The sequence below is a fragment of the Octopus sinensis genome, linkage group LG21 (assembly GCF_006345805.1).
Source record: "Octopus sinensis linkage group LG21, ASM634580v1, whole genome shotgun sequence".
NCBI lineage: Eukaryota > Metazoa > Mollusca > Cephalopoda > Octopoda > Octopodidae > Octopus > Octopus sinensis.
The window spans coordinates 9,869,160-9,894,768 of record NC_043017.1 but is presented as its reverse complement, the minus strand read 5'-3'; the positions used below and the strand labels follow the sequence as shown (position 1 = coordinate 9,894,768).

Below are 25,609 nucleotides of genomic sequence, written 5' to 3'. Positions count from 1 at the left end.
ATTAAAAAAAACGTTTTTTGTTGTCCTCCCTAAATATTTCTTGACAGGGGTGGGTGTCTTTTGTTGCCACTGTTGCTGTTGTTGTTGTAGCACAATAGATCTGGTGGTTTCTGCTTGGAATTTGAACTTAATTGATCCATTGAATGGTAGCGCCAGTTCAAAATCAACTGTTTTCTGATGATGGAAATTATCACAACCAGTGACACCACACATCGTTATCTTTCACCTACGACACCAAAAAAATGTTGTAGATTGTCAGATTTACTAAAGTAAGCCGTAATATTCTTGGCGAATTTAATAAAGCAAAGAGAAACCTCTAAATGTTCTTTGAATAATAATAATTTAAGATACCAGGCAGGATTTGAACTCAGAATATAAAAGAACACATCAAAAACTAAAAGGCAGTTTCATCTCTATCATTTCTGCTACTGTAAGCACAAGGCCTAAAATTTGGGGAAAGGTGGATAGTCAATTACATTGACCCCTAATGTTTAACCAGTAATTTATTGACCCTGAGAGATGAAAGGCAAAGTCAAGCTCAGCGGAATTTGAACTCAGGACGTAAAAACAGATGAAATACCACTAAGCATTTTGCCCGGCATGCTAATAATTCTGCCAGCTTACTGCCTTCTCTATAATAATAATAATAATTTTTGCTACTGGAAGCACAAGACCTCAAATTTTGGGAAGGGATTCAGTTGATTACATCGACCCCAGTGTTTAACTGGTACTTATTTAATCGACTCCAAAAGGATGAAAGGCAAAGTTGACCTCAGTGGAATCTGAACTCACAATGTAACAACAGGCAAAACACCGCTAAGCATTTCATCCAGTGTGCTAACAATTCTACCAGTTTGCCACTTTAATAATAATAATAACTATTATTATTTCAAATTTTGCCACAAGGGCAGCTTAGGGGAGGTGGGGATAAGTCAATTACATTGACCCCAGTGCATAACTGGTACTTAATTTATCGACCCCCAAAAGGATGAAAGGTAAAGTTGACCTCGGCGGAATTTGAACTCAGAACATATCAACAGGTAAAAAAAATACCGCGAAGCATTTCGTCCCAAGTGCTAACCATTCTACCAGCTCACCGTCTTAATAATAATAATAATATTAACAATAGCTGCCTTGGGAATGATTAAAAATTATGCACACTAGTAGCAACCAAAACCCCTGCACTTACAATTATGCTCAATATACAGAAAATAGCATTACAAGGCATCACACACATTAGAAATAAGTCTAAAGAAGAAGAAAAAAAAGAAAATAAGAGTCACCCACATGAGCCAATAAAGTTTCCACTACACAGTTGTTCAGCCCTGTTATAAATAGCTGCTGTATCTCTCTCTCTCTCTCAAACTGATTACTTTTGTAAAGATAAAAAAAGATGGTGGACGTGGTGGTGTTGGAAAACACACTGAATAAGGTAGTCCTAGATATACTATGTCTGAATAAAATAAATAACAGGAACAATCGTGACTAAATGAAGGCCTAGTCGTTAGGATGTTGGGAAGATGATTGTTTGATCAGGAGTTCAATTCTTGGACCGGGCAGTGCATTGTGTCCTTAAGCAAGGCATTTCATTCCACAATAAAGCATATTGTCTCTGGCTGCCCAGTCCTGGCCAGCACTATGGAATGACAACAGAAAAATGATGACATAAGTATATCTCAGAAAATCACAAAACAACCATACTCTGGGATATGCTAATATGCACAGATAGAAAGATCAAAGCTAATATGCCAGATATTGTTATTAGGGACCACCAAGAATAGAAATGACTTCTAATCAACATATTAGTTCCAATAGATAACATAGCATCTCTAAAAGAACAGCAGAAACTCAAAATACAAAGATCTGAAATAGAGATAACCTGAATATGGAGCTCGAAAACAGAAATAATACCTATAATGATAGGTGCATTAGGTATGATTCAAAAACATTTAGACAAATACATAACCAAAACACCAGGACTTACGAATATATATATATAACATAGCACCATGCACATCCTACATTAAACACTTTCAATACAGTAAAAATAAGAGCACCACAACAAACCACAGTACACGTACCCAAGGCCCACAGAGCTGTGTTTGGTATTGCAGTGAAAGGACGTGATAGAAACAAGACTACTGAATAATAATAATAATAATGATAATTCTTTCTACTATAGGCACAAGGCCTGAAAATTTTTGGCGGGAGGAAAAGTAGTTGATTACATCAACCCCAGTGAGTAACTGGTACTTATTTTATCGACACCAAAAGGATGAAAGGCAAAGTCGACCTTGGCACAATTTGAACTCAGTACGTAAAGACAGACAAAATTCTGCTAAACGTTTATTTATAATAATAATAATAACATTAATGATGAAGTTAATAATTTGCACCACTGGCACGAGACAACATTTTGAAGAGAGGGGGTAGTTGATTACAGTAACCCCAGTATGTAACTGGTAGCTTCTTTCTTTTTCAAATTCGGAAGGATGGATGAGAAGTGAATTTGAACCCAAAACATAAAGGGCCAGAACAAATATGAGAAAGCAATTTTTTTTTTCTGATATTCTAACAGGTTGGTCAAACAAGCATCTTTAAATAGATGTCTAATGTAGTCTTAAGGCCAAGAATTTGGTGAGATGGAACAGACAATGGTACATAACTGGTATTGTATTTTGCTGACCCCTGGAAGTCTGAAAGACAAAGTAAGCCTTAGTAGGGATTGAACCAGAACGAATAGAATCACAACTAAACACCACAATGTTGTAATTTTGTCCACTGCTTTACCGATTCTGCCACTTGGCTGCTTTGGTGTCTAACAGAGACACAAAGCTATATATTTCGGTGGTGATGGTGGTGGTGAACATGGTAGATTATATAGAAATCCCCCCCGAACCTCAGGACACGACTAGTACTTACTTTATTGATGGTGGAAGGATTTAAGTAATCAGTATAAGATATTCCACCACAACAACAACAACATCAACAACACTCAATGTTGGCAGAATTATGTGTCTAAGGGACTGCTGTGAGAAAATGTGAGTGTGTGTGTGTGTGTAAGGGTCTGTGTATATATACAGGGTGGGCCAAAAGTTATACACCAAAACGTTTGCCATTTTATGTATATTATGTTGTTTTTGTAATTATTATTATTATTATTCATTTTGTTCAACGTGTACAAATATGTATGTGTTCAATATTGTTTTATTCAATTTTAGAAAAACTGAAAAATGTCATGGACAATTCTAGAACATATTGAATTTTGTGCATGACTTTTGGCTCATCCTGTATGTATGTATATGTATGTATATGTATGTATGTATGTATGTGTGTGTGTGTGTATATATATATATATATATATATGTATGTATTTTGGCCTGCTGACTTAGTCAGTAGGGTGGCCTCATTAGAAAGCTAAAACGATGCAAAGTGCATTGTGACTAGCGATGTATAACAGCACTCAACAGTCTGCTCAATCACATGATCATGTGATATATATATATGTGTATGGGACACTGCCTTTGTGTGTGTGTGTGTGTGGTGGGAGGAAGAAGAAGCATCCGTTTAGGTGTATATATGCAGGGTTTTTGGGGAACAAGAATGAAAACGTGTTTGCATGATTAAGTACGCACGTGCATGCATGCGTGTGTGCATGTATTTGTGAGTGTGGGTGTGTTAGTCCATATTGATTGTCATGGGGTGGTTTATGTGAGTGTGTAGGTGTTAATGTGTATGTGTAAGGACATGTGCTTGTTTGTGTATACATGCCTCTACATGAAACTGTGTGCAGAGTCTGTGTGTATGAGAGAGAGAGAGAGAAGAAGAAGAGGAAGAAGCAATATGTCTTAGTTCTTGGTGTCATCTCCATTCTTTTGTTGATTATATTGGCGGTGCCACTCCATGTTGGTCTTTGACACTCCTTCACCCCGTTTTGCAGCCTGTCTCCCGCTGTACATCACAATGATGCAAAGGACAATGGTGACAGCAACCATGCAGAGGCTGACATAGACACGGCTCAAGTCTTTGGCTTTGTTGATCACTGATATCCTAAAGAGAGAGAGAGAAAAAAAAAAATAAACAAATATCAGAACCAAATAATGAAAAAAACAAAAAAACAAAAAAAAAAAAACAAATAAAAGAATAACATGCATTGCTGAGTGGTAAAAAAATTCATTTTGCAACCATGTGGCTCTGGGTTCTGTCCCACTATGTGACACCTTGGGAAAATGTTTTTGACTGTAGCCCAGGACAGATGCCTCATGCAAATGAATTTGGAAGCCCACTGTTATAAGTAGATCAAGAAAAAAAAAAAAGCCCTCCATTCCAGTGAGAGATACTCTCTTTTACTCTTTTACTTGTTTCAGTCATTTGACTGCGGCCATGCTGGAGCACCGCCTTTAATCGAGCAACTCGACCCCGGGACTTATTCCTTTGTAAGCCCAGTACTTATTCTATCGGTCTCTTTTGCCGAACCGCTAAGTAACGGGGACATAAACACACCAGCATCGGTTGTCAAGCAGTGCTAGGGGGACAAACACAGACACACAAACACACACATGCATATATATATACATATATACGACGGGCTTCTTTCAGTTTCCGTCTACCAAATCCACTCACAAGGCATTGGTCGGCCCGAGGCTATAGTAGAAGACACTTGCCCAAGGTGCCACGCAGTGGGACTGAACCTGGAACCATGTGGTTGATAAACAAGCTACTTACCACACAGCCACTCCTGCATATATCATTGGATATATGCTGTATTTAATTCTTTTGCTTTCAAATTCTTCCATCAAATTTAATACTTATCCATTTATGGTGTTTTGAATTGATCATGCACTATCTTGTAGCTTTGAGATTTTAATGGCGTTATTGTTTATTTTTGAAATGACATTGTAGGGTAGGTGTGAGAAGCCACCTCTGGCTGGTTTCACCCTTTAGCATTCAGATTATTCTGTCAAATGTAATGCTTATTTACACACATTGTTTTGAAATAATCATGCATTATTTCATAGCTTCGAGATTTCAAAGATGTGATTGTATATTTTTAGAATGACATTGACAGGTAGGGGTGAGAAGCTGGATCTAGCTGGTTTAAACATTTAACAAGTAGAATACTTGAGGCCAGATATGGCCAGTTTAAATGCTAAATGTTTAAATATAGGCTACCAATAGTTTCATGCGATAAAAACACACACAATTATCCAGCAGATTGATATATTGTGCCTTGTGTCTCCAAGCTATCTGCAGGCTCTTACCTGAAGGATTGCTTGGAGACAGAAGGTAAAAAATATAAATCCGTTGGATCATTGTGTTTCCACAGCATGAAACTATTAGTTGCTCATATTTAAATACTGTGTATATTAAATGGTGTGTGTGTGTGTGTGTATGTGTGTGTGTACGTGCGTGTGTGTGCATGTGTTTGACATCCAACACTGTTTGATAACAGTGTTGGTTTGTTTACATTCCTGTAACTTGTGGTTCAGCATAACAGACTAATAGTTCCAGACCAATACATTGTGAATGAATTTAATAAACAGAAAATGTGTGGAAGCCACCATATATGTGTCTGTGTGTAACACACACATATGCGTGCACATACACTGGATATCAGACAGTGGGAAAAGTGGATCAATTTTACTTTTCTTAGATTCAAGGTTGCCAGGAATGGCAAAGAGGGGAATACGTGATTGAAATTAAAAGAACTCATGGAGAGGCTACCATGATGGGACTATAGAAAATTATGTAAGTGAGAGAGAGAGAGAGAGACAGGAGGGAGACAAAGAGAGAGAGATAAAAATCAATGATGTATCCAGTTATGATGTATGGATGCTCCAAGAGCTGGACAGTTCAGAAACTGGTGCATTTGGAAAATGGAGATGGAGAAGACTGTTGAGACCATTATGGATGGAAAGAAAAGAACAAAGAAAAAAACAGGTCAATACTGCAGCAAATGAAATCTGAGAGAACTTTGGCAGCTATTGATTGTGAAATTTTCAAATAAAGAATAAAAATATTAATAAAAATTTGGTCATGTTATGAGGGCAGATAGCACAGAACAACACATTATTTTAAGAAAAACTGAGAATCCAAGCTAAAAAAAACTGCCAATGCTATGAATATATCAACCAGACAAATACTCGCCATCAGGCCTCAACCATACTCTGAAAATCTTGCTTCCCTGGGCATGGGCACAATAAAGCTCAGACATTTGGCAACTAACTTGGTAGACACCCACAAGATGATCCATTATTTTTCCAACAACAACCTTAGGCACATTTTTGAATCCCATATGCCTAACACTCATGGATACACTTACAAAATAAAAAAACAACACTTTTGAAAACAAGTTTTCCATGCTCAGAATTGCTGAAGCATAGAATTAACTACCCATATCAGCTATTAGATGTCAGGACACTATATCCTTCAAAATTTCCATAGCCATGCTTCCTGAAACTCATCAACAGTACACCTGATGCCTTCACCCCATTTTTTTTTATACAACTCATTAACCCTTCTGTTACTGTATTTATTTTGAGATGCTCTGTGTTTCTTTCAATTAATTTTAAATATAACAAAGAATTTAGTAAAATGACTTCATTATCATTAAGCTAGTGTTAGGAACATAAATTGTGACTAAGGTTTGGTGGAAGATTTTAATTAAGAACTTTTGAAAATAAGACATTTGTACTACAGAGCCAGAGATAGTTTCAGCTGGGTTGGTAACGAAAGGGTTAAACTGTCCCCTTCCTGTGCATATCCTATGCACTGTTCATGCAGTTTTGGTTGCATTTTCTGATGAGTTGTAGTGCAGAACCTGAGCCCTATATGCAATAAGTTTGTTGTATTATTTTGACAAGGCTAATGCAATGTACATAATGGGGAAAAGAAGGTGGGAGGGATGACATCTCTGCATCAATCCCAGACGTCTATGAGGGATAGGTGGAACCTTTAATGGCATGTCCATGAGATTATCGGAAGTCAAACATAACTTGAGAACACTCGGTGGATGGATGGGGGAGAAGAGTTTGATTCTAAGATGTGTGGCCAAGTGGTTAGGGTGTGACTCACAATTGCAAGATTCTCATGGTTTTGGTTCCTGGATCAGGCAGTGTTTTGTGTTTTTTGAGCAAAACACTTCATTTTCACGTTGCTCAGCTGTAAATGAATTCCAGTAATATTGGGGGAGTTAACACTGCGATGTACTGGCAGCCTGTCCAGGGGTGGGCGGGGATGAGTTAGTGTTGTGGTCTCAGTCATTTACATGCAATGGAAAACCAGGCTGGGCTCTGGCCTTATGAGCCCTGGGGCTCATGGCTGACCCCAGGTCTAAATCTTTTCTGTCTCAGATCCATTTTTCCATTCATCGTATGGGTGGAGAAATTTTTACATTGGGTTGATTCAATTTGTGGTCAGATGACCATCTTTGGACTGAGAATCACTCAACCAACCACATATATAATACAGTACACTTTTATATTGACTGTTCTGGGTGCATTACTTCTGTTATGCCACCCATCATATGTTATTTATTTATTATTTACTAGCAGTATCGCCTGGCGTTGCTTGGGTTTGTTTCGACCCTTTAGAATTGGAATTTTTGAAAAGTAAATATTTTGCATTATGTAGCGTGTTATTCTCTTTAAGTGAACATTTTTCTGGTTGAAATACACCGAAAAATGGTGACACAGCAGTCAAAAAATCGTAAAAAATAGGGATTTTCATAGAAAAAAGGCACCTTTTTCATGTAAATAATTTTAGGTGTTAACATGGTCCGATTTGAATTTTTTCTTCTACGGAAGGAAGAGCAAGCTTTCTTCTATCATACTCTCAATTTTGGTCAATTTGTGCCGAAGGGTCTTGGAGGAGATAGTGTTAGTTGAAGGCTACCAAACCTGCCATACACAGACTACTTCAGTTTTATATATAGAGAGATTTCTCTGCATTGGACTGTGCCAAATGTATGAAATATACTAACTACACAATACATGCTGCAGCACTGGGATGTTAATTTCTTTACTGAAAGACAACATTTCATTCTGCTGATATTCTGAGAGTCACATTTGAAACACCACATCCATAGATCTATGCACTGAAATTTTTTCAGGTGCCTCTTTGCCGTTTTCAGATCGAGCAAAGGCAAATCATCATCATCATCGTTTACCGTCCGTTCTCCATGCTAGCATGGGTTGAACGGTTCGACCGGGGTCTGGGAAGCCAGGAGGCTGCACCAGACTCCAGTCTGATCTGGCAGTGTTTCTACAGCTGGATACCTTTCCTAATGCCAACCACTCCATGAGTGTAGTGGGTGCTTTTTACGTGCCACCGGTACAGGTGCCAGGGGAGACTGGCAGCAGCCATGATTGGTTGGTGCTTTTTATGTGCCACTGGCACAGAAGCCAGTCAAAGCAGCGCTAGCATCGGCCACGTTCGGATGGTGCTTTTTACGTGCCACCAGCACAGGTATCACAACTACAATTTCTATAAATTGCAGCATAGCAAACAAGCTTGCTAACCACATTGAAACTAAGCTCAGACCACTATGGGGGGGGGGGGATGAAGATGAGGCCAACACAGCATAGTTAAGAAGAGGATAGCAAGATATCATGGTAGGGATGAGGGAAAACATTGGAATAAAATGGAATATACTCACGAAATGTATTCGGGGACATCTTCAACAGATTTATATTTCTTATGCCAAACCAAAACGCGTTTATCAAAATTAGTTGCTCTCTTAAGGTTGGCAGGAGTTCCTAGAATTGAAGCATCACATTTTATTGCATCGTATGTTTAGTCACATTTATAGTGGTTTTATAACAGGATGGACTAATTTGGGGGTAGAATTTTGTTCTCTACTACAATAAAAGCAAATGGGTCTCCATGTATTTATGTTCTGAAGGAACGTTGTGTGGGTGAATGATGTGTACTAATACCGAATGTTGTTCAACCGAAATTCCTCTCCACCCGTGGAAAAAATTTTTTCATAATAAATTCTGACACCATCTGAAGCGTATTTGCAATAGTTTTTATTAAAAAATATCCATTTTTCTGAAAGTTATGAGGAAACAAAATCGGCGGGGTGCACTAGTGTGGTTATGACAAAAAAACCCTAACTTCGCGATTCGATAAATAAAAGTATCAGACTGAATAAAGTTCTGGGGGTCGATATGACAGGCCAGAACTTTTGAAAAGCAGTGCCCTAGTATAACCCCAGTTCGGTGACTGATACCCCCTCCATACACACACTACCAACATCTCAAAAGAGCTGATTAAGCAAGTTACATCAACCCAGTCACGTTCGGTTTTTAGGCTGCCTTATTCTGTTGTTCCTCCATTGAACTCTATCTCACCTAATTGGTTACCTATGTAGGCCATAAGAATCCCCTATCTCTTCTACACTCGTTATCCCTACCCCAGACCTCCTACTAAACACTTTCCCCAATGCATTCCTCAAAAATTCCATTCCAATGAGCGTCATCAACTGAACCAAACGTCGGTGGATCTACAAAGGTCGAAGGTCACAGATATCGTCTGCCGTGTCCAATTAATTAAGGCATAATTTTTTTTTTACAACAAACCCTAATCTATACCATCTAAAATGTACCTCTGGAAAATTTCATTGAAAAAATACGTATTTTTCAGAAAACTTTGACGAAGCAAAGTCGGGTAGAGACATGCCATAATTAAAACATTGAAGTGTGTAAATAAAAGACTAATATGGAAGTCTATTTATTACATATATCTTATATATGTGAAGTGGTGTCCTTCGGCATCGGATACACAAACGATTGAAGTACAACTTCAATGTGAACCACCAAGAGGGCGGTGAAGGTGCGTGGCCTAGTGGCTACGGTGTTGCACTGGCAGTCGTAGTTTCGATTCCCGGACTGGGCAGTGCATTCCATTCTTGAGCAGAACACTACATCTGAGTGGACTAAAACAGCATGAAATGAAGTGTTCTGCTCAAGAATGGAATGCACTGCCCGGTCCGGGAATCGAAACTACGACCGCAAGTGCAATACCGTAGCCACTAGGCCATGGACTGAAATGGACTGGTGTTTGTTCAGAGGAAATGTCATTTCGGTGACATATGCCATGGAAAGCTGGTGGATCTACGAGTCCTACGACTGGCAGACAGCAATGTCCGGCGGACTTTTACACCAAAAGAGGTCGTTAAGCGGTCATTCGACCTGCAAAAAATAACAACCAAATACCCTTTACGAGGGTGAGATGAAAACTTCAGGGGCTTTTTATGACTAATATTGCGCATTTACCTGTGTCAAATTCCATACCTATATCTCTGCTGAAAAGTTTTACAGTTTGTATTTTAAAAAAATCCATATCTTTTTCATTCTTACTAAAAGCTTCAGATCATCAATGTAGAGCAAATGGTTCATTTTTCCTTTACTATATCTAAACTGACACCCTGCCTTTGCATTTCTTAATACTAAACTGAGGGTAATTAAACATAACACAAATATTAAAGGGGATAACGAGTCTCCCTGGAAAATTCCCCTCTTGATATTAACTTTCCTAAGGCTGTATCACCCGAGTAAAGATCTACTTTCTATTTCTTCATGCAATAGATAATTAAATCTTTTAAGTTGACCGCAATACTGAATGTACTCAAACATTCACTATGAGTGTGGAATCATGTCATAAGCTTTCTTATAATCTCATAGATAACGTAGCCATAAGTGCATTAGTCTGGGGGGGGGGAGGAGATCTTGTCACGGCTAGAATGTTGTTGATTATAGGTTTAATAGAGAAAGGGACCAAACAACAAAAAGGGCAAGTTGTTCACAGACTTCAAAGGTAGTTCCCCACTCGTTATTTTATGTAGTCATATCTTCTTGTTGTACCTTACTAGGTTTTGCTAGGCACAGTTAAGATAAGATTTCATAAGAAGGTCCAATAAGACTGGAGCACGCCTGGAGTTATCACCACGCTTGCTAAAGACCAGTTTTATTTTTCTACTCCCAATTTTAATTAACCGAGTTCTTGGCTGTTAACAACTGATTTTGATTTTTTTTTTAAAGATTTAGACTTACTTTACTAACTATTAATCAATTCTCTCTCTCTCACACTCACACACAGACTATCCAATTACTCTCGTATTTACTGAATGTCTAGTATATACACCTATTGTCTTTCTTTTTTCTTTCTTTCTCTCCCTCTCTTCATTTCGTGTTTTGTGTTCATGTGTGTACAGTATAATGTGCATTCGTGAAGTCACAAGGAAAACCAGTTGACTATGGCCTATTTCCACAATTTTGACCCTTGTTCCTTCCAAATACACACACGTACAAAATCACGAAGTCGTAGAGATAAGAACGATTTCTGCTGTCTTTTATTATGACTGTTCACATTCTCTTGAAAAATACTGACAAAAAGTTTTATTTTAAGACTTAAAAAATAATTCATTAATTAACATAGGTATTTGTTCAGCTTATGCACATAACAAAGCTTAACTGTGATGTTGGTTTAGTATAAAAGCTGTCAGGTTTGCAAAAGGTAGAATACTTTATGAAAAGCCAAAGAAATTTGTTAAATTTCTTATATTGAACTTTTACACTATTTTTTTGTTAGTATTTATATTTATTGTAAAAAAAATAATAAAACGAAATAGTGCTGTGCAGTAGAAAGAACATAAGAATATTTGTACCAAAGCGTATGAAGAATTTACATATAAAATCACTTCTTATGTTTTACTCGAAACCCAGTTTACATGCAGGGCCGCCTTGGCAGCATTATAAGCTCTTGAGTAAATCAATGCCCTGGGCCTATAGTGTTTATTCAAGTCATAGCATAGGTAGGTCAGAATTGGGCCCCCAAACCCGTGAATTCCTCGAGCAAATCAGTACACAGGACCTGTAGCATTTATTCTTGACAGCTAGCCTATGGACCCGTAAGGACCCCGGGCAATTGTCCGGTGTGTCATGATAGCACTAGGTACACGATGTGGACATATGGAAAATAAATGTGACATATTCGAGCCAAGAGTGGGCTTCGGCGCAGACACTTGAACTGTTAGAAATAGCAACCAAATTTCCCTCCTATCGCATATTACTATAGTTAAAAAAAAAAGTGGGGGAAAAAATGATGGAAACGGTGTTGTTCAGAATGTCTTTACTTATAGTTCTGCTCGATCAGGGCTGACTTGAGATTAAACAACGGGAAATAATAATTGTTTCTAATTAAGGCCCAACACCAGCAGTTTTGGGAGAAAGGGTTAAGTCGATGATATCGATCCTAGTACTCGACTGCTACTATTTTATCAACCCAGGAGAGATGAAAGGTAGAGTTGACTTCGACGGAAGAACCGATGGAGGAATGAAACCGTTTATATGAAATAGATATGAAAAAAATTGTGTACAGTGCTCAGGTACACTACAACTTTAATCTAATAATGCTCCATATTCTTTAAATTCCGAATAACAAGTTCTTTCGACTAGGGGCTAATAAAAATAGGAAGAAAGCACAACGGTTCTTGCTTCTACCGAATATATTAGTGACGTACGTGAAATGCTTTCAATTGGAATTCGAACCCGAGTCGCAGGCACGGTTTGTCATGAGTTTAAGCAATCATTCGGTATTAGTACACGACATCATTCACCCACACAACGTTCCTTCAGAATATAAATAAAGAGGTTAGGCTGGAAAAGACGGTGAATGGTGTTGTCAATTAATACCTACGGACTGCCGGGGTTTATTTAACTCCTTGAACAGCCCTTGTCACTTGCGTTCTTAGCAATAATTTGGGGAAGAGGATGTCAATCGATTACATCGACCCCAGTACTTGACTGGTACTTTATTTTGTTGACCCCCGAAAGGATGAAAGGCGGCGTTGACCTTGGAAGGATTCGGACATATATGGTCCTGGTAATTATTGCTTTTCGTTTCTTAGATACAAAACCACAAATTTGATAAGATGCACTATCATTACTCTCTCAGGTGAGAAGTACTAACGCGACAGGTTAAGCAATTTGAACTTTTTTTGTCTCTGCCAAAAACTTCACCAAGTCGACCACAGGCCAAAGGAAGATGCCTCAGATTATTAGAATAACGGCGATCAGAATAACAATGGTCCGGGGTTTAAGAGAAAACTAATTCAAAGTCCAATTAGTTTTCTCTTATTTAGGACTAAGTTAATAATTAATTGACTGCTTCTTAATAACGGGAGTACAAAACTTTTTAAACTTGCAAGGAAGTGGAAATGGAATCGTTTCGCGCACAATATTCGCACATCGCCCCCGTAATTCTTCAAGGACATTGGCGAGTAGGAAAAACTCCGACTGGGTGGTAATTGATAAAGAAACGCGATGCGATGAAGAATAAGGTTTTAAAGCAACAGTTTGTGATGTGAGAAGGATCTAACCTTGAAGTTGTGAAGAAGTACGGATCCCAGGAGTGAATTGCAATAACGACTTGAAGCGATTGCCGACGAAAGAATTAGAGCATCGAAGAGAATGTGACAGCCGAAGGAGCCGACAACAAAACAGAGATGATGAAGACATATTTTCTTAATAAATGTTTGGATGTCAATGACAGACGGTGTATAGCGAAACGTAGTTCCCCTGAATAAAATTATTCCGCGTTGCTGGCCGGTTCCCCCCTCTCTCCTTTCTATTATCAATACCGACACTACTACATAAATAAATAAACATAAGGCAACCGTACGGTGCAGTAACAAGTTTGTCCCTTCCTCCACCTCCTCGGCGTGTTTTATGTATCCATTCTTTAAAACAGAACATCTAATATAACCGTTAACCACCGACCTGTAATTGCAAATTTTACCCATTTTTCACCTCGAATTTCGGCTTCTACCAAGCACTGTCACATTTTGCTGGAGTGACACGGACAGAATTCGTCGTGACATTTTGTAAGTAATGAAGAAATAAGCTACATGGTCTATTTTCAAATTTTTTTTTTTTCTTACATACCAATTCAATTCATTCTTTTTTTTCCTCCCGATTCATTTTCAGCGCTTAAATAGAACCACTCACAAAAAAAAAAAAAAAAAAAAAAAGAATACGATGTGTGTGTGTGTATATATATATAATGCACATATACTTACACATTTAATTGCAAGAAACATACTGCTCTTAACTATATGTATTTACATTAACTATTACTATAGGATAATAATAATAATTTCTCGCGTAGGTACAGCGCTGCAATTTCAGGCTTGAGAGGTATATTTTATAATCACATAGATTTAATGTGTGTGGTGCGCGCGCTCATATGTATATATATATATATATATATACTCTTCTTGACTCTACATGTATATTAAGTATTTATAAATAGGAAATTGGAGTTGTATGTTTGTATTCTCTTCTGTTAGAATTCCATTCATGTCTAGAATGGCTTATAAGAATATGTTAAATCTTTCTAACGTACACCTTCTGTCTACTTCTCGGTTTCAATTTCCTATCCCGATAATGGCATGGTACAATACTTTATTGTATCGACCCCGGAAGGGAATTAAAAACCAAGTCCACTCAAGCGGGATTTGATCTCTCTCTCTCTCTCTCTCACACACACGCACATATATACAGATATACATATCTGTATACACACACACCATACTTTTATTTGTTTCAGTTAATGGACTGTGGCCATGCTGGGGCACTATATACAATATTTTTTAGGTTTACACTGCATAGCCGATACAAGAAAAGCATGTCAACTCACTTGCTTTACTACCAATCTACTCGGGAAAAAGCATGAACATCACAACATCCGAGAGAATCTTTACGCGGTCTCTCGACCTGCTAGAAATAGCAGCTAAATTTCCCTCCATCTGCAAATCCTTAGCATCTCTCAAAACGGAAAAAGAAAAAAAATCTAAGGAAAAACATACGAGAGACCCAAATCATACATATCCTTAAACTACGAGATGGACACGGTTGGCTTGTAATCCGTTCCAGTTCAGCTGACATGGGCCTAAACAACATTTTATTTCTCATTTTTCTCCCTCGACTAAATAAATCTCGGTCATCATGTCTTGTCTGTAGAAAGTAAATTGCTAAAAATATAATTTATAATAAAAAATATTATTATTAATAAAAGAAATTATTATTATCACCATTATTATTATTATTATTCTTATTCTTATTATTATTCACTTAATCCTGTTCAGGAAGAAATAGGAATGATAGAACATAATAATAATGACCTATCCTTCCTCGTTAATTTTATTTTTTCTTTCCATTCTAAGCTTACGTAAGAATCCCTTTAGTTAAGTCAGGTGTGTCTGTGTTCTCTAAGAATGGATGCGCGCGTGTTCTCTGTATGGATGTGTGTATAATACAGATGCACATATCCATGTGTGTATATATTGTATGTAAGTGTAAGTATTGTTTTCTCTGTACACATCTGTGTATGTATTGTGTCTATCTATCTATCTATCTATCTATCTATCTGTATATCTATCTATCTGTATATCTATCTATCTATCTATCTATCTGTATATCTATCTATCTATCTATCTATCTATCTATCTATCTATCTATCTATCTATCTGTATATCTATCTATCTATCTGTATATCTATCTATCTATCTGTATATCTATCTGTATATCTATCTATCTGTATATCTATCTATCTGTCTATCTATCTATCTATCTATCTGTATATCTATCTATCTATCTGTATATCTATCTGTATATCTATCTATCTATCTGTATATCTATCTATCTATCTGTATATCTGTATATCATCTATCTATCTATCATCTAGCTATCTATCTATCTATCTATCTATCTATCTATCTATCTATCTATCTATCTATCTATCTATCTATCTATCTACATGTAATTCTATTTGTGTCTGTAGACAAAATATAATTTTGTGTATGTGTGTGTGTGTACACAGAAGCACACATACGTACACTGACATACACAACAAACCACAATTACATAATTATAGTTTGCGTTAATGTGTGTGCGTGTGTGTGTCTGTTGATGTATGTGTGTATGTCTGTTGATGTATGTGTGTGTGTCTGTTGATGTATGTGTGTGTCTGTTGATGTGTTTCTGTTGATTATGTATATGTGTGTCTTTATGTATGTATGTGTGCGTGTGCCTTTATGTATGTGTGTGTGTCTGTGTTGATGTATGTATGTGTGTGTGTGTCTCTGTTGATGTATGTGTGTGTGTCTCTGTTGATGTATGTGTGTGTGTGTGTATGTTGATGTATGTATGTGTGTGTGTATGTTGATGTATGTATGTATGCGTGTGTGTGTTGATGTATGTATGTATGTGTGTGTGTGTGTGTCTGTGTTGATGTATGTATATGTGTGTGTGTGTCTGTGTTGATGTATGTATGTGTGGTGTGTGTCTGTGTTGATGTATGTATGTGTGTGTGTCTGTGTTGATGTATGTATGTGGTGTGTCTGTGTTGATATATGTATATGTGTGTGTGTCTGTTGATGTATGTATATGTGTGTGTGTCTGTGTTGATGTATGTATGTGTGTGTGTCTGTGTTGATGTATGTCTGTGTTGATATGTGTGTGTCTGTGTTGATGTATGTCTGTGTTGATATGTGTGTGTCTGTGTTGATATATGTATGTATGTGTGTGTGTCTGTGTTGATATATGTATGTATGTGTGTGTGTCTGTGTTGATGTATGTATGTGTGTGTGTCTGTGTTGATGTATGTATGTGTTGTTTACATAAGTATGTGCATAGTGTATGTATGCATTTATATATTCTGTTTGTGAGCATATTGTCTCGCCAGGTCAGCCTTGATCGAACGGACGTACGATCGAATGTGTTCCAATCGTAACAATCCTGCCTTGTTAAGTATCTGTTTTAAGAACCACATTGACCAGTGTAACCTTTATTTCGGACGTTAAACATATGATCTGAGATAGATTTCACTGCTTTTTCTGGCATTTCGACAATATAGGGGCCCCTTGTTTACTCAACATATTCGTGTATTTGCTGTGTGTATGCGGGTGGATGCCGGCATGAATTTATCGTTAAGAAATTCCGTTCGCACTCATGGGGTTCTGGGTTCGATTTTGGTGACATTTTAGGTTTTTTTTTTTTTTTTTTTTTTTTTACAATATGTCCTGGGTATGACTTTAAACTGGGACCCTGGTTAGAGAGTTCCAGAGTTTTGGGGAGTTTGGAACCGTCTCTTAGCTACTATTGTCCCTGGTTTGCTCTGGCCCGTAGTAGTAGCAGCACTTGATAGGGTAGCAGCTATGGGTTAATTAATAAGTCAGTGGGCAGATGGAACTCGCTAGCCTGGGTGTGGGACAACCCATCTAGCAGAAGGGAAACCCTTATTCCCAACCTCTGCTGCCTTTGCATAACCACCTGTGGAATAGGCTTTCGGGAGTAAACTTAGAGGTATATAATCGGGAGTCGGAGCCCCTGGGGTTGTTGACGTTGTCTACAATCTCGTCTAGCTATTCCTGTGACAATGCTAATGCCGGATTAAGACCCATAGAGCCCTTAAAAGATTTTGGTGTGTCCACCCTCCATCCTATATATGTAATTCAAAATATAAACATTAAATCAGAAAATAAATTTTCATTTTTCGAAAGGAAACAAAACGGACAGTAAGATAGGAGAAAATAATGTTTACTTTTTTTTATACCTTCACTTTATTTAAATTCGTAAAGTTTTCTCCTACATTTTTTTAAAATTGCAACATCTTTTAATCAAATCCTCAAAATTCATCTTACGTAACACATCTGCTTCTATACTTAGAAGAGACAAAGCATCCCGAATGTGATGTGATTTTAGCAAGTTTGAAGTAATTTCTTTTGTGCCATAAACCATTTACCATTTCTGTGGTGCCCTAAGGATGCACTTATTTCGCTCAATGATTATTCCAGTGCTGGCCCTACTATTTCTGTGGATCCATCAGTGACATGTAGATGGGCTGCGCACTGCATGGGCAACAACCTGATCTCCCTACCATAACTGCCCAACTCTGGCCCTTTTTGATTCCCTTTTATTGGAGAGACAGAACTGCACACACAAGTTAAACAGCACAGTGAGTGACCACACGCAAATGCAGTTGTGTTGTAGACACGGCCATTTGCACATCAGACAACAGTGTTTCAGTTGAGCGGACAACTAGGACTTTCGCCCATGGTCGTTAATGACAGACGGAGGCCACAGGGCGAATGAATTCGGCAATGGGGAAAGCTCGCCTGATGAATGGTACTTGTAATTCAAGCAGGGCTAGTCTTTGGTCACACCCCCGTCATGTTGATTCTGATTAAGCAATACGTTATGGGTACATGTGTCCGTGGGATACCCGACCATTTAGATTACAATTACAAGAAGTTGATTGAATGACTGGAGTATTCATGGTCGAAATCGATAGCGATCCGTTTATTGTATTGTGTTTGTGTACATTGATTATGTAAAAGGAGTTTGTGTGTGTATTGTGTATACATATTAAATGTGTGCGTGCGTGTGTGTATACATATTGTGTGTGTTGTGTATACATATTGAGTGTGTGTGTGTATACATGTTGAGTGTGTATGTTGTGTATACATATTAAATGTGTGTGTGTGTTGTGTATACATATTAAATGTGTGTGTATACATATTAAATGTGTGTATACATATTAAATGTGTGTATACATATTAAATGTGTGTATACATATTAAATGTGTGTGTGTGTGTATACATATTAAATGTGTGTGTGTGTATACATATTAAGTGTGTGTGTGTGTGTGTATACATATTAAGTGTGTGTGTGTGTGTGTGTATACATATTAAGTGTGTGTGTGTGTGTGTATACATATTAAGTGTGTGTGTGTATACATATTAAGTGTGTGTGTGTGTGTATACATATTAAATGTGTGTGTGTGTGTTGTGTATGTATACGTACTGTGAATGTTTATTGTGTGTGTTGTGTATGTATACGTACTGTGAATGTTTATTGTGTGTGTATGACTGTCATATCTATGTATGTATATTGTTTTATTAATTATCGACAAAAGTTAGTGTCTCGGGGATGGAGTGTTTCGTGTATTGACACACCAAGACTCAAAACTCTCAGCCTTTTGAGTTACTTTGTAACGTCTGTCCGTGGTGTTCCATCCACATGGTTCTGAATTCAATCCTACCACATGACACCTTGGGGAAGTATCTTCCATTATAACCTCAAGCCAACCAAAGGCTTGTGTGTGGATTTTGTACACAGAAACTGAAAGAAGCCCCCGTGTGTGTGTGCACGTGCATTTGTGTATACACAGCTTTGTACATGTGAAAGAATCCCTTATTTTCTTATGGCTTCTGATCTTTTGTATAATATTGTGCCAAGTTCGAATCCTGCCCATGCCAGCTTCGTGTCTCATTCAGTTTGGACGAGATTTTTAAATTACAAAATTCAATTCCTGCCAACACCGGATTCAGCTTCCAACCATTTCTGGGGTCGACTTAAAGTACCAGTCAATTTTTGGGTCTCAGTATATTCGACTGTTTCCTTCCTCCAAATTTTTGACAGCCTTATGGTTAGGGTGGACTGGACCTATTCTAAGCATGCGCCTTTAGAATAACAGCAGCGCAAAGGTTCATACCTCTGGTCATCCGGTTGATCCTGAATCTGTAGAGTTCCTTGATTGGGCCTAGTCGGAGGCTCTTCTGTATCAGAGGGACTGCATCGTTCATGAGTTCAGACGCTCTGTATATTATGGATGCCTTCATTTCGTGATCTTTTCCATTTTCCTCCTCCTCTTTTATTCCCCCCCCCCACACACACACACTCATATTGTAACCAACCCTTGTAGAATCCCCTCTCATCATATTTGCCCCTGTGGCAAATAAATCGTTATATTTTGTATGTCAACATGGCCTTGCATCCTATTCCCTCCCTCTCTCTATTCTTCCACCATAGAATCATCTTTTACCACATTCCACAGCCATCATCAGCATCATCACCACCACCATCATCATTAGTCTGTTCTCCCTTGCGGTTGGTAATTTCTATATACAGCTTGTTGATGTTAACTCTATTTTTGTATAGAATTATTGATGAGCATTGTGTGTGTATATGTGTGTATATCTGTGTATGTGTGCATATCTGGATGTGTGGATGGATGTGTGTGTGTGTTCTATCTCTTTGTTGTTGTTTAACACAAATCCTGACTAACTGAACATAGTTCTGATCAAATCAGACAACATTCAAACTATGGCCACCCTGTCAATTTTTCTTTTGTTTTTTTTTGTAAGACATTGTGTAGCTAGGTCTATATTATCCTGGGGTCGCCTTCACTGTGGAAATGCGTAGGGTGGGATTTTTTTTTTTGCAAATCAAGTTGCATGAAGGCTCTCTCTCTTTCTCTCTCTCTCTCTTTCTCTTCTCTCTCTCTCTCTCTCTCTCTTCTCTCTCTCTCTCTTTCTCTCCTTCTCTCTCTCTCTTTCTCTTTCTCTCTCTCTCTCTCTCTCTCTCTCTCTCTCTCTTTGTGTATCTATAGATTTATATCTTTTCTTTTTTATTTGTTTCAGTCATTAGACTGCGGCCATGCTGGGGCATCGCTTTGAATCTTAGTCGAATGAATCAACCCCAATACTTTTTTTTAAAAAATCTTTTTGAAGCCTGATATCGATTCTTTTGCCCAACTGCTAAGTCATAGGAACATAAGCACACCAACACCAGTTGCCAAGCAGTGTTTGGGGACAAACACTGACAGAAAGACACATGCATGCACGCATGCTCACACACAAATATATATACGAGGGGCTTCTTTCAGTTTCTGTCTACCAAATCCATTTACAATACTTTGGTTAGCCCAGGGCTATAGTAGGTGACACCTACCCAAGGTGCCATGCAGTTGGACTGAACCCAGAACCAGGGGATTGGAAAGCAAGCTCCTAACCATTCAGTCACACCTGTAGGCATCGCCTTGAAGGATTTAGTCAAACAAATCGACTCTGTTGCTTATTTTTTTATCTAGCACTTATTCTATTGGTCTCTTGTCAAACTGCTAAGTTACAAGGATGTAAACACACCAACACCAGTTGTCAAGCTATAGGAAACACACACACACACACACACACGAAAGACTTCCACACAGTTTTCATCTGGCTAATTCATTCACAAAGCATTGGTCAGCTCTGAGTAAAGTAGAAGACCCCTTCCCATTGTGCTGCACAGTAGGATTGAACTCAAAACCATGTGGTTGCTAGTGAGCTGGCAGAATCATTAGCATGCCGGGCAAAATGCTTTGCAGAATTTCATCCATTTTTAGGTTCTGAGTTCAAATTCTGTTGAGGTCAACTTTGCCTTTCATCCTTTTGGGGTCGATAAAATAAGTACCAGTAAAGTACTGGGGTCGACGTAATTGACGGATCCCCTACCCTGAAAATTCAAGGTTTTTGCCTGTTGTAGAAAAGATTTCTTCAAATAATGTGTGTGTGTTATGTATGTGAGCACAATTAACCCTTTAACTATGAAATTAAATTTCATAGTTATTCGCCAGTGCTGGTGCCATGTTAAAAGCCTTCAGTCCAGACTGTTAAGTGGTTGGCATTTGGAAGGGCATCCAGCTGTAAAAACCATGCCAAAACTGACCTCGCCTGTGATGGTACCACATAAAAAGCACTGTCCACTCTGCTGAGTGGTTGGTGTTAGGAAGGGCATCCGGCTATAAAAACCCTGCCAAAACCGATACAGTCACCTGGGGTAGTTTTCTACCTGGCTGGCTCCTGTCAACCATCCTACCCATGCATACATGCATGGAACACGGACGTTAAACGATAATGATGATGATTCTAGTAATGATGTTAAATATCTGTCAAAAAATAGAAATGGTATTTTTTGCAGATCACATTGTCTCAAACTTGACACAGCTCAAAAAGAAAAAGGAAAAAAAAAGAAAAAGTTTCAAGCTTGAGATTCCACAACAAAAATTTGGTTGCTCTATGAAACTGCATTTTGCAGTTAAAGGTAATGAAGATTTGGGATCTTTTTGGTTTGAACGGCAGTTTTTAAAAATAATTTCCACGTAACTAAACATGTTTAAACTTCGTATACTGGTAGAATGTGTTTATAAAACATCTTTTTCTCTTGGCTTTATCGAGAAAATTCTATGGTTTGTAAGACATTTGTTGTTTTTTTTTCTCAATTTCTGCAATTTCAACCAATCAATGACGTATATTGAGGTGAAAAACATTCTGTGCCGAATGAATATGTCCCTCGTTTAAGAAACAGATTGGGTTTATTTACATTTCTGAAGAAAAAAAAAAGATACCTTCCCCCCACCCCTAACCCTAAAACAGATTGAAATGCAATAGATCGATTCTAGGGTCATAATTATGGGTGACAATTTCATGACACCGCTAGAAAAAAACTGCCGTTCAAACCGAAAAGATCCAAGATTTGAGTCAATATATTTAATTTCCACAAGAAAAATGTTAAAATGCAAACAGCAAAACTTTCAAAGTCTTGGGTTTCTTACCCCCTCCTCTTTCTACTATCGTAGAATGCACTAGGCTCGCTGTACTTGCAGGAAACCCAAGGTTTTGAATGGGACACTGATTGTATGTTAAATAAACAACGCTACACATTCTACCTATTTCTTTATTACCCACAAGGGGACAAGCAAGGACAGACAAACGGATTAAGTCGATTACATCGACCCCAGTGCGTAACTAGTACTTAATTTATCGACCCCTGAAAGGATGAAAGGCAAAGTCGACCTCGGCGGAATTTGAACTCAGAACGTAACGGCAGCCGAAATACCTATTTCTTTATTACCCACAAGGGGCTAAACACAGAGGGGACAAACAAGTACAGACAAACGGATTAAGTCGATTACATCGACTCCAGTTCGTAACTGGTACTTAATTTATCGACCCCGAAAGGATGAAAGGCAAAGTCGACCTCGGCGGAATTTGAACTCAGAACGTAACGGCAGCCGAAATACCGCAAAGCATTTCGCCCGACGTGCTAACGATTCTGCCAGCTCGCCGCTACACATTCTACCTGCTGGTATTGGGGCATCCTTCCTCGTGTTTGTCACCATGGACATTATGTAGTTGTGTGTTGCATTTAACGAGTGATTATATTAAGGTGCGTTTTGTGTAACTAAGTGCATCAGTGAACAGTTATGCATTTCTATGTATTGATATATCAGTGCATACGTTTCTGTGGTGGGATTGATGGCTTTGTTTTTGTTTTTTGTTATTTTCTTGCTAGATCAAGAGTAAGGGATTCTGTGTGTGTGTGTGTGTGTGTGTTCTGGAGGAATTGAAATGTGTATCTCTCCAGGTAGCTACTTGTGTATGTGTGTGTGTGTGTGAGAATGTGTTCATTAGGATATGTATGTGTATTTGTTATGAACCCATCTCAGTATATACATATATATATATATATATATATATATGGCTGTACAAAATCTTCATAAACAACCCCTTTGAAACCTGGCCATTCTTTCATCTCTCCCTATTCCTCTCCTTTGTTTATGTATTCCCCTCCTCTCCTTCCATTGTTGTCTCCCCTTTCTTTCACACACACACACACACATTTCCCCCCCTTGTTCTTTCTCTCTCTCCCTCCCTCCCTCTTCCTCTCTCCCTCCCCCTCTCTCTCTCTGGTTAAGTTAGTGTTTTTCCTAATTTAAAGCTATTGATTGTCCTGGCTATTTAATAGATTCCATTATATATTCTTCATGGTGGTGGTAGTAGTGTTGGTGGTGGTGGTGTTTGTTATTGTTGATGTGGTCACTATCATTGTTTGTGGTCGTTGTTGTTGTTGTTATTGTAAGTTACTTTTGTTGTCAGACATGTTTTAGCATTATTGTATGTGGTGGAAGGACTGAGGCGGGGGGGGGGGGGTAGTGCAAGATAGTGTGTGTGTGTGTGTGTGTAAATGAGAGATAGTGAATGATAGTTGTGTGTATTTATGTATGTGTGTGTATTTGTGCTTGTATGCAAGGGAAAGACAGAGGAAGTGTAATAACTGTGTGTTTCTGAGAGATGGAGAGCATGTACATGTGTGAAAGGGGGGGAGGAGGAGGAAGGAGGAGTGGAGAACCAAAGGAAGGTGCAAACTGGTAGGCATTCAATGAAGCAGGCTTGAAAAACAGGTTGTGAGGATCAAATCACAAGAATAATTGATTAAAGTAATCAGTCTGTGTCTTTTCAGTCCCTTATCAAGCACTTTTCTCTCCATCACATACTCTGTATGTGTGTGTGTGTGCATGCGTGCGTGCATGTACCTGCATGCATTCGTGTAGATGGGTAGGTTCTGTCTCTCTGAAACAATTTCAAGCTCTTCTGCAGCCCTCAGTGATATCTGATATATTTTAACCCATTGTTTAAAACAGTTATAGGCAAACTTCCAGAAAGTCCCATGGGCCTCATGCAGCTCATGGGACTTTCTGAATGGCAAGCCTAGTAAAAAAAAAGTTGCCTTGAATTCTTTTTTTTTTTTAATTATTATTCTAATTAATGTAGCTCAACATGGAGGAACGTGGCTTAGTGGTTAATGGTGTTGGGCTTATGATTGTAAGATTGTGGTTTCGATTCCTGGACCAGGCGACGCATTGTGTTCTTGAGCGAAACACTTCATTTTCACGTTACTCCAGTCCACTCGGCTGGCAAAAGTGAGTCCTCTTGTGATGGACTGGTGTCCCAGCCAGGAGGGGAATTTACACGCCATGGAAACTGGGGAAACCAGCCCTTATGAGTCAACATGACTTGGGAAGGATCTTTACTCTTTTAGTGTAGCTCACCTGATCAAGAGCCATGTCTCATGTGGCTTGCCTCTTGAAAAAGGTTGCACATGTTTGGTTTAAAATGACAGCAGCAACAATATCATCAAATTAAATAGGGGTCAGTAAAGGGGCAGACCCTACATGGTCATGCAGTCTGTTAAAAATTGCAGTTAAATCTCCCTCAAATCACACCCTGCTATCTTAAAAGTAACATGTTGGATTATGACACATAATGGCAAGATATGGGACTGGTATGCATTAACTGGCACTTCCCAGTGATAAGGTCCAATAGACCAAAATCATATGATATGGAAATTCCTGCAGCCATGGCACAAATTTTGTCTGCTACGCTTTGTGTGTGTGTGTTTTTATGCACCAAGTGACTTCATGAGGGGATCTGTCGAGGTTAATAATGCCGTATTCGATGTTCTAACAAGACATCTATGTTAATTTGGACATTGGATATTGTAGCCTTAGACATATATGTGCTGTATCTGAATTTTGAGGAGGAAAAAATTGTATGGTCTCTGTTTTTTTTATTAACAATTTAGGTGCAGGAGTGACTGAGTGGTCAGAAGCTTGCTTCCTAACCATATGGTTCTGTGTTCAGTCCCACTGCATGGCACCTTGGGCAAGTGTCTCCTGATATAGCCTCGAGCTGACCGAAGCCTTGTAAGTGGATTTAGTAGACAGAAACTGAAAGAAGCCTGTGGTATATGTGTGTGTCTGCGTTTGTCCCCCCACCATTACTTGACAACTGATGTTGGTGTGTTTACGTCCCTGTAACTTAGCTATTCAGCAAAAGAGACTGATAGAATAAGTACTAGGCTTATTAACGAATCTAATTAAGTTCCTCTCCTCATTTCTTGGACATTTTCCTTTCTTTGCTTATACAGTTGATAACCAGAAAATC

The 25,609-nt window shown here is 38.4% G+C and overlaps 2 protein-coding genes and 1 long non-coding RNA gene across 5 annotated transcripts in view; 1 reads left to right on the top strand and 2 right to left on the bottom strand.

Moving 5' to 3' along the window:
* Positions 1-2,764: 2,764 nt before the first annotated feature.
* On the bottom strand, positions 2,765-13,560 carry LOC115223010 (UPF0389 protein CG9231-like). The gene is made up of 3 exons (XM_029793434.2): positions 13,382-13,560; positions 8,657-8,756; positions 2,765-4,050 (listed from the first exon to the last, which is right to left on the bottom strand). Exons 1-3 carry the CDS (start codon positions 13,518-13,520, stop codon positions 3,849-3,851), a joined length of 441 nt encoding a protein of 146 aa, XP_029649294.1. The 5' UTR covers positions 13,521-13,560; the 3' UTR covers positions 2,765-3,848.
* Positions 11,169-13,375, bottom strand: LOC118767458. Its single transcript, XR_005003384.1, has 2 exons — positions 12,624-13,375; positions 11,169-11,362 (listed from the first exon to the last, which is right to left on the bottom strand). It is a non-coding gene; the product is annotated as an uncharacterized LOC118767458 (long non-coding RNA).
* A 132-nt stretch (positions 13,561-13,692) lies between the features above and the next one.
* Positions 13,693-25,609, top strand: part of LOC115222881 (zinc finger-containing ubiquitin peptidase 1-like) — a 32,959-nt gene continuing 21,042 nt past the window's right edge. Inside the window, exon 1 of one of the 3 annotated variants that reach the window (XM_036512048.1) lies at positions 13,693-13,885. The gene's annotated coding sequence lies outside the window, so the exon portion shown is untranslated. Of the gene's footprint in view, positions 13,886-16,763; positions 16,812-25,609 lie in introns of those variants that run through there. The other 2 variants (XM_029793261.2, XM_036512046.1) reach the window with 2 other exon arrangements.